General features: G+C 37.9%; 1 protein-coding gene across 2 annotated transcripts in view; it reads right to left on the bottom strand.

Moving 5' to 3' along the window:
- CEP350 (centrosomal protein 350) overlaps window positions 1-11,551 on the bottom strand; it is a gene marked incomplete in the record, with an annotated part of 138,030 nt that extends 126,479 nt beyond the window's left edge. Inside the window, 4 exon segments of one of the 2 annotated variants that reach the window (XM_027767921.1) lie at window positions 5,060-5,219; window positions 7,326-7,440; window positions 9,776-9,822; window positions 11,469-11,551. In XM_027767921.1, the coding sequence (XP_027623722.1) occupies window positions 5,060-5,219; window positions 7,326-7,440; window positions 9,776-9,822; window positions 11,469-11,541 (395 nt within the window). 2 annotated transcript variants of the gene reach the window in all.
- Between the last annotated feature and the right edge of the window lie 1,140 nt (window positions 11,552-12,691).

The raw sequence follows: 12,691 nt of genomic DNA, 5'->3' as shown, positions 1-12,691 counted from the left end.
AGCTGCCAGGTCCAGGATTCAAACCACAGCTGGCCATGTAGAAGTCCAGTGCCTTAACCACCATGCCACCTGCCAAACCCCTATGAAATATTAATATTCGAAAAAAAGTTCTCAAATACTTGTACTTTCATAAATGAAACTTTCTTTTTTTTTTTTTTTTTTGGAGAGGTTTTCACTATAGAGCATGTACTCTTGTCAGAAAGACAGAGAGACAGAGAGACAGACAGAAAGCGAGAAATCACCCCCAGGGGGGATGGCCCCACCGCAATCCCTTCTCCTCCATTCTCCTCTCGGAATCTTGGGCATGCACGCACATGCGCCCGGTTTGAGTTTAAGCCACTGGGTCCGGGATTCGAACCGCAGTCGGCTACATGGGAGTTCAGCAACATAGTTGTTATGTTAACTGCTGGTCCCCATAAATGAAACTTTTAAATAATGTACCAAATTAAATAGATTAGAAATAGAAATAAAGTGGAGGCATAATACATATTTTCCTCCAAATAAATGCATTTATAGTAAAGTTAAATCTCTCTTAGCCACAGAACACTTCTGGCAACTTCATACCATGTAAAGACTATCTGGAAACTGAGGAGTAAGCAAAGAAAACTGGGCAGAATGAAAGTGCGTAGCACGAAGTTCATATTCCCTCTCCAAAAAACACCAGCAGAAACCTTCCTACAGAGACTACTTTTTAAACATAAATTTAATACTGTCATTTTTAGAAAGCAGTTTACTGACAGGGAGGTTAGGGGCCAGACAACAACCCAAAGACAAAGCGCAGAGGTAAAATGTGACACTGTGTGAGGCAATCCTACATGGGAGGAAAGGTTTCTGGGTCGAGTCTGAAAAATTCCCTGATTATGCCAGACCATGCTTGCCCACAATCCAGGGTTGGCTGGGAGTGGACTGTGGCATCAGGACCCTATTGGGTATCTGTCTGTCTCCCTCTCACTCATGGAAGAGATAAATTAAAAAAAAAAAAATTTACAGGTGGGCAGTTAGTGAAGACAAATTTCAGCTATAAGAAGAACACATAAATCATGAATAAAATTATAAACCCAAACAAAGTAACGGTTTGGACCTGCAATGTCTGAAGCAGTAGATATTAGCCACCTGTGGCTACTGAGCACATGGTGTGTCCCTAGTCCAAACTGAGAGGTGCTGTCATGTAAGCTACATAATGGATCTCAAAAATTATAAAACATCTTTTTTCAGTGTGATTACCAAACATGTTTAAATGAGACCCACAGTGGCACAAGCCGTCAGGCACCACTGTATGAGACTGGGGTCAGATGGGAAGCCTGGGTTTGGAGCCTGGACCAACCTGAGCAGGCCAGGTGCCATAGCACATGCCTGTCATCCTAGACAACTGGAAGGCTGAGGCAGAGGACCACAGTGACAAGACCCTGTCAAAAAAAAAACCTCTTTTTTTCTCTCTCTCTCTCCATTTCCCTCCCATACTCCTGAGCTCACTCTATCTCATTCATTAAAAAAAAAAGTTTAAATTATATGTGTAGCTCACATGAATAGTTTTATTATATAGCATGATTTAGACTGATTGACATAAAAGATTAAAACCACAAAAATTCTTAAAGCCAGGACTATTACAACATAGCACAGTAATTATGTCTACTGTGTCCATGTACGCTTCTCGTAGTTGACAACTCTCATCAGATTTTCATGCAAAAAACTTTAGACCTGTCCTAAGTGGTTGATTATTAAACGGATAAGGTTGAAAAAACAAGTCCTGTGTCTGCCGTCAAAGACCAAGACTAAATGCAACTATTTCCACCATATTGACCAGACTGCCACAATTCAGTTTAAATGACTTAGGTTTCAAATGAGCACGTGGAGAATAAAATAAAGAATAAAACGGTGAGTGACAATATATTGCCTCAATCTCAAAAGGGAAAAAAAATTGACAAAAAAAAAAAAGTGAAGTAATTTCACAGTCTTTCATCCATTCTTTAAAAATATTTACTGGAGGGTGCTTAGTATACATTTCTTTCCAATTTTCTATAAATTTGGAAATTTTCATAATAGAATGTTAGGAAAATACTTATTAAATATGTAGTACATACCTAGCATTAAATTAATATTTTAAAAATTAGAAAAAATTTTGTTTTTACATATGGACTAATGTAATGGGTTGATATGACATAAAACTGTAACACTAGTGAAAACAGTTTATAATAGAAGAAATTATATAGTATTATGGGAATACAGGGAATTATTAGCTATGCTGGGGAAATGGAGTGGGAAACAACAAATCATACAAAATGCAATGAAAGAGTTTTATGCAATGAATGGAGTCTGCTAGGTGGAAAGGGCATTGCATTCACAGTTGTTCTCTGAGTTTTGTTTCTGTTTTTGTTTTCTTAAAAGATGTAATTGGTCCAGTCCTGTAGCTTAGCAGTTAAGTACTCGCAGAGGGAGCTATTCAACCGTAGTTAGAATTCCAGCCCTGGCAACTTGAAAACACGCAGGGCTTGTGTGCGTAGGTGCACAGGCAACATCCTGACAGGACAGAGATGGAGGTGAAAGGATCACGTGTGGTCAGATCCCACTAGGGGTTGTTTTCTTTTTCTTTGTCCCCACCCTCTTTCAAGTGTGCATACTTGTCCTCTGACTTTAAAAAAGAAAAAATAAGGGGCCAGCAGATGGTGTAATGGTTATGTTGCTGGACTCCCAGGTAGTCGACTGTGGTTTGAGTCCTGGACCCAGCGGCTTAAAACTCACACCAGACCCATGTGTGTGTGCCCAAAATCCTGAGAGGAGAATGGAGGAGAAAGGGCTGTGGCATAGACATATCCCCTAGGGGGTGATTTCTCACTTTCTGTCTCCTTGTCTCTAGAGGGCACACATGCCCTATAGCAAAAATCTCTCTTAAAAAAGAGAAAGAAAGAAAAATATACATAATTTATACAATTTTAAATACTGGATAGTATTCTTTGCAGGAAGAACATTAGAATATAAATGAGTCAGTAACTCAGTCTCTTTTTTTAAAGAATTATTTATTTCCATTTGTCATTCTTCTTTAACTTGACCAGAGAGACAAAGAGAGCAAAAGGGAGAAAGCAAGCCACCAGATGTGGGACTCAAACCACGGTCAGTCGTATGGGAATCCAACGCCCTCAACCACCATTCTAGTACTGACAATGCTTCTAGGCAAGTAATTTAATATTTGTGTGTTTAAAGATAGAAACACTGATTATTCTTCAAGTTTTTCCTTCTTCCCTTATCTAACTATGAACTTTTACCCAGATTAAGTCCCAGGCTTTCTCTATATTTTCCACAACTTGTACCACTTCAATACTAGTGGTAACTCCCAAATTTAAATTCTATTCCTGGTAGTCTCACATACACTCTTACTCAGATTTTTTTAAAAATTATTTTATTTAACTTTACTTATTTTAATTTGACAGAGAGGGAAAGAGTGAAAAGAGAGAGAGAGAAAGTGAGAAAGCAAGCTACCAGGTCCGGGACTCAAACTGGACTGGCCCCGTGGGAATTCAGACCCCTTAAGCACCATACCACCTGCTAGCCATTTTATCCAGATTTTCAAAAGCCTACTGAGTACTTTCACCTAGATATTTCAAAACTCTAACACGTAACATGAAAAATTGAGCCTCGTAGTCCAGTTCTATCTCCCAAATTCTTAATCTCAAATTTAAGAGTACAAACATTTGCCTAGAAATACCAAACATGATCATGAAATTCTTTGATTTATTAAATGATACTTTAAAACACAAAAAGAGCTTATAAGTAAAACAAATACAGAAGTCCAATATTTATTATTTATTACTATTTGGACCTAAATGGAACATGAACATGTTTAAGTCATTAGTAAAGGATTCCTCAACTGTAAAATTCTGTAATTGTACCAGATGAATATCCAAAACTATGTTAACAAAATATGCAAAAGCATTTTATATCATCCATACTATCAAAAGTCATACATTAATTTTAAATGAATTTAAGTTGTTGAAAGGATACTTCGGCAACAAAATAAAACAATAAACTAACTTATGCTCTCATTAAGAAAGAAATGTTAAGTGACTAATTACTGCTACAAAAAATAAATAAATAAGGTGGAGGAAAAAAATAAGTTATATAAAGTTCATTATGAATAATACCCAACTACAGATAGGGAAAAAGAAAGTCACATTTCTAAAGAAGGAAGAACTTGTTTCTAGGAAATATATTTATTACACTGATGGTGACAAGAAGCAAAAAATACTACTTTTTCTTCCCAAATAATAATTACTGCTACAAAAAATAAATAAATAAGGTGGAGGAAAAAAATAAGTTATATAAAGTTCATTATGAATAATACCCAACTACAGATAGGGAAAAAGAAAGTCACATTTCTAAAGAAGGAAGAACTTGTTTCTAGGAAATATATTTATTACACTGATGGTGACAAGAAGCAAAAAATACTACTTTTTCTTCCCAAATAATTGATCTACAAAAGACAATATATATAAGAATATTATAATACTGTCTCATAGCCAGAATATTATAGAAAACTCTGAAAATAAATTATAATCTCAGGGCCAACAGGTGGCGTGGTGGTTAAAGGCACTGGACTCCTCCCACATGGCCTACTGTGGTTCAAGTCTAGGACCTGGCAGCTTGCTTTCTCGCTTTCTCTCTCTCTCTCACTCTCACTCTGTCACTCTCTGGTCAGATTAAATAAAGTGAGAGACCAGCAGGTGGCATAATGGCTATGTTGCTAGACTCCTATGTAGTCGCCTGCAGTTCGAGTCCCAGACCCAGTGGGTTAAACTCATACTGGGTGCGTGTGCATTCATGCCCAAGATCCTGAGAGGAAAATGGAGGAGAAGGAATTGTGGCGTGGCCATCTAACCTGGGAGGGGATTTTTCACTTTCTGTCTCTCTGTCTTTCTCTGTCTTTCTGGTGAACACACACGCCCTATAGCAAAAACCTCTCAAAAAAAAAAAAAGTTAAATAATTCTTTAAAAACAAAGTTATAATCTCAATTGTAAGTATCAGAGACTAAACCTCGTTAATAACTTTTTTTTCTACAATACTAACCTGTAAGAAACCAGAGGGTCACGAAATTCCACACGATTATTTTTCTTCACATTACTCTCCAGGGTGGTAGCTCTGAGAGGACTGCGAGATTTCTCTTTTCGTGATTTAGAGGATTTGGAGGTTGGAGCATTAACCCAAGAATCATCCAGGTATCTGCCTTCTGAAGGAAAAAGAAATCTATGAGATCACAAAATACAACAGTCTCAGATCAGGCAGTGGCACTGCGGTAACCCAGCTGAACCCACACAGGGAAGGTCCTGGGTCCTGAAACCTCCCTCAGCACACTAAGTGCACAGTACACCTGCCCATGATTCAGGGTGGCTGAGACTGGAGGTGGACTGCAGCGTGAAGACTCCGATAGAGTGCCTGTCTCTCTATCTCCCTCTTTTGAAATAAATAAATAAACTTAAAAAAAAAAAAACTATCACTAAATTTGGCTACTATCTTTTTTTTATTTAGTTTTTGCCATAGGGCACATGTGCATGCCAAAGAGAGACAGAATGTGAGAAAGTCTGGACGTGGCCACGCCACAATCCCTTCTCCTCCATTCTCTTGGGATTTGGGCCAGCCCCCGCCCCCTCCCTCCACACACACACACACAAACACACATACACAGTGTGATTTTTCAAGGTGCCAGGTCTGGGACTTGAACCACAGCCAGCCCTGTGAGAGTTCAACACTTTAACCACCATGCCAATTGCGGGCCCCTTTACTAGTAACAAAGAAAGTAACTTAGGTATGTATCATTACTGGCATCTCTAGTTTGATTTTATATAAGTAGAAAACATTCAAGTTAAATAATTATAGTAATTTAATCGATATTCTGAGCAAATAATACAAAATGAAATTCTCTATATAAAATTCCTTTGTGGCAACAATTCTTACTTGCTTATGAGAGAATTACCAAATAAAACTCAATAAACTTACAGGTTTAAAAAAAAAAAAATCATAGGGGCCAGCCCGTAACATGATGGTTAAGGAGGTTGGATCCCAAATGACTAACTGCACAGTTCAAGTCTCAGGCTTGAAAAACACATTAGGCCTGTGTGTATACACACCCAGAATCCCAAAAGAAGGGAAAAATGGAGAAGTGACTGCAGCGTAACCAACCCCCACAGTATATACCCGTGTGTAGGGTACTTTCCCTCTGTGCGTCTCTCTCTAGCAAGTATATATGCCCTATGGCAAAATTTAAGGGGAAAAAGTTATAGTTTAGATAAACAGTACTGACCTATAGGTTTTAAATCACCAATGAAGAAACCACCAATTAAGAATCAAATATATGAAAGTAACCAAAGAAAATACATGCATTGCATCAATTTATAATGGTATCTGAACAAAAGATATTCCATTTGTGATTTTTTTTTGAGATGTTTTTTACTATAAGGCACATTTGCTCACCAGAAAGACAGAGACAGAGAGACAGAAAGCGAGAAATCATTTCCCCGGGGGGGATGGCCACACTGTAATCCCTTCTCCTCCATTCTCCTCTTGGGATCTTGGGCACGCACATGCACCCAGTGTGAGTTTAAGCCACCGGGTCTGGGACTGGAGCAGTAGTCAACTACATGGGAGTCCAGCGACACAGCCATTACACCAACTGCTGGTCCCCCATTTGTGATTTTAAATCCAAACAAAAATACCCGTGTTAAGTAAATTTCACTTTTAAGGTGATATACATGTGGGGAGAAAAAAAGACATACATAACCCCCCAAATGAAATTCTCATCATTAAAAACAAATGAAGGAGCCTGCAGGTGGCATGGTAGTTGAGGCGCTGGACTCCCATGGTGTCAATGGCAGGTCAAATCCTGGATCCAGTGGCTTGAAAATCATGCCAGGCACATGTGCATACATGCCCAAAATCCCACAAGGAGGATGGAGAAGGGACTGTGGTGTGGCCATTGCCCCGGGGGATGATCTCTCACTTTCAGCCTCTCTGGTGGGCACACATGCCATACAACAGAAGCCTCAGAAAAAAAAAAAAAAGGAAAAGAAAACTCACTGTCAAAAATGAGTTCCCTTTGACAAAGTCCCTCATCAAAAGATGATGATAACACATCTAGTCACTGAATGTGAAGCTGCTTTATAACAACTCAGTATCAGTACCAAAGGAAAAAACAACTTAAATGCCACTGATGTATAGTTCTTTACACCAGAAATAAGCAAATATATCAGACTTTAAAAAGAAATTAAATTCAAACAAAACTCACATCAAAACCTTATGTTTAATAGATTTGTAACTTCAAAAGTAACTTAATACATACCTTTTCTACTTATTTTTCTGGTAGCATTTGCAGAAGACTTCTTGGCCTCCATAACAGAATCAAGCATAGCCGTACTGGCAGGGGTTACTTCTAATTTGTTTTCAATATGTCTCAGCTAAAGTTTAAACACCATCACAACACATGAGTTAATTCTTTAAATAATCCAGCTCCCATGCACTTTCATGATCATTTAAAACTTTATTATATTGTTCTATTTCTTTCTCCAAAGTAGAAAGAACTCAGGAATACTTTTGTGTATACTAATTTTTTCATCATTATTTCTTCAGCTATAATAACAGCTGGTACAGTGCTGCCCCAATTTGACAAGAAAATCAAAAAGATTCTGAAGGATATCAAAGCATTTCTATATATTTGTCGTGTTGATCTATTTTTCTTAATTGTTGAATTGTTTAAAGCAATGATATTATATATAGTGCATATATACTATGCACTATATCTGATGCAATTTACATGCAAAAATAAGAATGATTTAGTTGGACTAAAATTTAGGAGAGCCACAACTGTTTATAGTTTTATGTCTATAAAGTAAGTTTTACAATAAGAACAAAATTCACAAGATCAAATTCAGGTTTTACATAGACTTTGTAATATAAATCAACCTACGGTATAACCACCAATATTCTCAATGATTTTTATTGATAAAAGCATTTCTTTCTGAATAGAAGAGTATATGCTTGCAAGAAAAGTTAGGAAAAAGAAAAATGTAGAAAGTAAATTAAAGTCATCAAAATTCTACCACATAAGGATGCTGTAAAAAAAATTTGATTTATCTTCTTTCAGTACTTATTAAAAAACAAACAAAAAACCTGGGGCCAGTCAGGTGGTATGGTAGTTAAAGAGGCTGAATCCAACATGACCAACCACACTGTTTGAGTCCTGGATCTGGTGGCTTGGAAAATACACCTAACACGTACTCTAGTTTTGAAAAACAACTATTAACAATTTAGTTCTAAATTAGTTTAGTTCTAATACATTAGAAATATATAACATTCATTTAGAAGAGAGAGAATATATTGATTTAAAATAGAGAAAATATATTGCCTAATCATAGGACCAAAATTTGACACTGTATTGGGACCAAATCTAGGTTATAATATCTTTTCCAAATTCAGTTTCAAGCCAATTTTAAAGACCAGAAAATGGGGGACCAGCCGTTGGCGTAATGGCTATGTCGCTGGACTCCCATGTAGTCGACTGAGGCTTGAGCCCCGGACCCAGTGGCTTAAACTCACGCCGGGTGCATGTGCGTGTGCGTGTGCATGGGTGCCCAAGATCCTGAGAGGAGAATGGAGGAGAAGGGATTGCCACGTGGCCATCTCCCCTGGGGGCTGATTTCTCTTTCTCGGTCTCTCTGTCTCTCTCTGGTGAGCGCACATGCCCTATAGCAAAAAACCTCTCAAAAAAAAAAAAAAAAGATCAGAGAACAGAAAATACCACTAAAATACTCAGAACGGAAACAGGTGATTCAGATTCATGTGGTATGGAAAGGAAAATAAAAAGAGGATATATTAGAAGAGTAATCTGCCTAGAAAGAAAATGAAAAAAGAAAGGAACACAAAAAGTATCTCCTTTTAACAGGATTATGCCTCACTTGCCAAGTTAGACTTCTAAACTCCAGACCAGAACACAGATGGAAACAGGTTGCCACCAATGACTTACGGAAACAGTCATCCCTCTTCAGCAATACAAGAGAAAAAACCAAGTATTTTATTATATTAAGCCAAAAAAAGACATAACTCGCAGTCCTTTTAAGGGGAAACTACTTCCTTTCATTTCCTCCCTAACAAGCCTACTACATGAACACAGATAGCCCCAACTTTCCAAAAGTGTTGTTTTATTTTTTTTTATTTATTTATTTTTTAGAGAGAGTTTTTTGCTATAGGGCGCGTGCGCTCACCAGACAGACAGAGAGAGACATAGAGACAGAAAGCGAGAAATCAGCCCCGAGGGGGGATGGTCACAGATGGTCACGCCGCAATCCCTTCTCCTCCATTCTCTCAGGATCTTGGGCACACACGCACACACTCCCAGGGTGAGTTTTAAGCCACGGGGTCCGGGACGCAAACCGCGGTCGACTACGTGGGAGTCCAGCGACACAGCCATTACACTGTTGGTTCCCATCAAAAGTGTTGTTTTAAATCTTCAACATCAATGAACAAATTTATTAAAAGTGAATAAATAGAAGCATGTTTTTAACATTTCATATGCACAGTATTATTACTCCTGACACCTATAGCAGTACATCGCTTTTTCTTTTACTATGCAATGGCTGTCACCCGCGTTCATTGTGTAATACACAGTATACCACTTCTTACCAAGTGTTTAGCTGTGTGTTATCTAAAGTGCTATAGACAAAGTGTAATCTACTCATCATAATAAGAAATGAATTTGAAACCAGAAGAAAACAAGTAAGAGTTAAAACTACTTACAGCAGCCTTGGTCTGAGAAAGTGCATCCCACGATGTAGTTATATCTGCTAGGGAAAAAAGCAGTATTTACTGAATCAGAATCTCTGAGGCAAATCTCAGAATCTGAAATTATTCTTCTATTTTTCTCTCTCTTTCATAAGACAGAGTCTCACTATGTTGTGATCACACTGTCACAACCTCCCTAGTAGCTGAGACTATATAGGTGTGAACCACCATGCCCAGCTCTTTGGTGTAGGCTGGGGATCAAACGTGGGATTCCCACGCAGACTCAGCCAACCAAACAACACCATCAGCTAGCACATGCTGCTGGGGCTGGGCCAGAATCTCAATTTTAATAAGTTCCCAAATGGACACTTAAGTTTGAGAACCACTTTATTAGCAGAAGTATTCCTCAGCAGGTGCTTTTACTATATTGAGCCATGCTTTTTTTCCTTAACAACCATTCTATAAAGTCAAGCTTCCCAACACATAGTTTAGAATTGAATAGACACTGGCATCATTCATCCTTAGGACAGCTGAACTGATATCCCCACCCACACCTGTTCAGATATCTCTAAAAATAAGTAGCATCCTCAATTTACCCCAAAGAGCTGAACAAATAGAAAATTTTGTATTGTGTCATATTCACATTACAATGTGAAAAAAGAAATCAGAATATTAATTAGAAAACTACTCCAGATTTTGGTCACATATTTCCTAGGAGTCATCCTCCTCTAGAATAACTATTTCACTTCTTGCAAATTCTCCTCAGACACTTTGAGGTCCAGAGCCCTCACAAACCCAATAATCTTCTTCCAACTATATTACACTTTGTTAATTTCCTTCAAAAAATATCAGGTTTTAGAGTTACCTTTGATACATTATTAAAAAGTCAATAGTTCAATGAGACTATTTCTTTTGTTATATTTACATTATAAGTCTATGACATTGTAACAGGAACTACATTATAGCATTTACTGACATTAGGACAGAATTTCTTTTTTTTTTTAAAGAAAGATTATTTGCTGTAGGGCGTGTGCGTTCACCAGCAAGATAGAGACAGAGAAACAGAAAGCAAGAAATCAATCCCTAGAGGGGATAGCCATGCCGCAATCCTCTCCTCCGTTTTCCTCTTGGGATTTTGGGCACACACACGTGCCCACCATGAATTTTAAGCCTCTGAGTCCAGGACTCAAAGCATGGTTGACTATGTAAGAGTTCAGCAACGTAACCATTACACCACCTGCTGGTCCCAAGCCAAAATTTTTAGAAGATTGTTTGAAACTAATTTTACATATATACTGCTTTTTTTTTTTTTTTTTTAATTTCCCTTTACAAAAGTTACCACAGGATGGTAACATGAAGGTTAGGTACCCACTTTAAAAAATATATTGAATTTTAAAATTATTTCTCCAATCTTAGAAATCAAAGCATATAAGGGCCAGCAGATGGCATGGTGGTTAAGGTGCTGGACATGGCCAACCACAGTTCAAATCCCGGACCTGGAGGCTTGCTTTCTCACTTTCTCTCTCTCTTTCTCTCTCTCTCTCTCTGGTCAAATTAAAATAAATGAATGAATAAACTGAATAAATAGTTCCCAAAAAAAAAGAAAAGAAAAGGATATGTATAATTTTCATTTATTGATTAGTCCAGAACTGAATACATTATGACCTAAACGATGCATTAAATTCAGTTAGAAAAAAAAAAATTATACCTTGGACAGTATCTTTGCTTTGCGAGTTCCTTGGATTTGGTAAAGGCACCTCTTTTGATCTGCTGCTCCTCATCCTGCCAATTTACCTGCAACATATCAGTATTCAAAGAACATCAATAGTATAATAAGATTAGTAAAGTCAATGCCCTAACTTATCTGGCCTTTCGCAAAAGTCAGAAAAGGATTTCATCATCTCTAAAATGTATTTTTCCAAACTCTCTAAAGAGTTTCTGATGATACAATAATTTTGATTTTACTTAGAAAAGTAAATCACTGGGGCCAGCAGAAGGCACGGTAGTTAAGGTGCTGGACTCCATATGGCCAGACTGGTTTGAATCCTGGACCTCGCAGAATGTAAAGCACACTGAGCATGTATGTCTATGTGCCCGAGATCCCAAGAGGAGAATGGAACTGCCGCACAGCCATCCCCACCCCCCTACCCGGGGGAGTGACTGCTCACTTTCCTTCTCTGTCTCTCTCCAGCAAGTGCATAAACCCTATGGCAAAAACCTAACCAAAAACAAAAAAAGAGGAGGAAGAAAAATAAATAATTAAAAATTATATCATGACTACCTCATATCTATCAGGATGAATGCTTTCAAAAACAAAACAAACAAACAAAAAAACAGAAAATAAGTGCTGAAAAAATCAAAACCTTGTCTGTTGGTAAGAATGCATAACGATACAGTCACTGAAGAAAACGCAATGGCATTTCTTCAAAAACTGAAAGATAGTATTACCATAAGACCCAGCAATTCCAATTCCGGATATACACCCGAAAAATTGAAAGTATATATTTGGGCGGGGGGTGGGGGAGCAGAGGGTGTTTGTGCTTGCCAAAGACAAAGAAAAAGGGGAGGAAGAAAGCATACCCCAATGGGGGATGGTCATGCTGTAATCCCTTCTCCTCCATTTCTGCATCCCACACCTGCCTGCTTCGCACTGGGGCTGGGGTTCAAACAGTATGGCAGGCCATGGGGAATCCAGCTCCTTTAACCACTAGGCCAAAAGGTCAGCCTTGAAAATAGAATCCTGAAGACAGACTCACACATCCATGTTCACAGTAACATATTCACAATAGCTAACGTGAAAGCAATCCAGACGACTGGATAAGCAAAATGTCATATACACATCAATACACTCATTCTTAAAAAATAGAAAATACTTAAAGATACCATATTAATTAGGAGATGTCTACATGAAGAAGACAGAATGAAGAGACA

This window comes from Tupaia chinensis, unplaced genomic scaffold (genome assembly GCF_000334495.1).
Source record: "Tupaia chinensis unplaced genomic scaffold, TupChi_1.0 Scaffold000074_1, whole genome shotgun sequence".
NCBI lineage: Eukaryota > Metazoa > Chordata > Mammalia > Scandentia > Tupaiidae > Tupaia > Tupaia belangeri.
The sequence above is the reverse complement of the archived record's forward strand: the minus strand, read 5'-3'. Positions and strand labels throughout refer to the sequence as shown.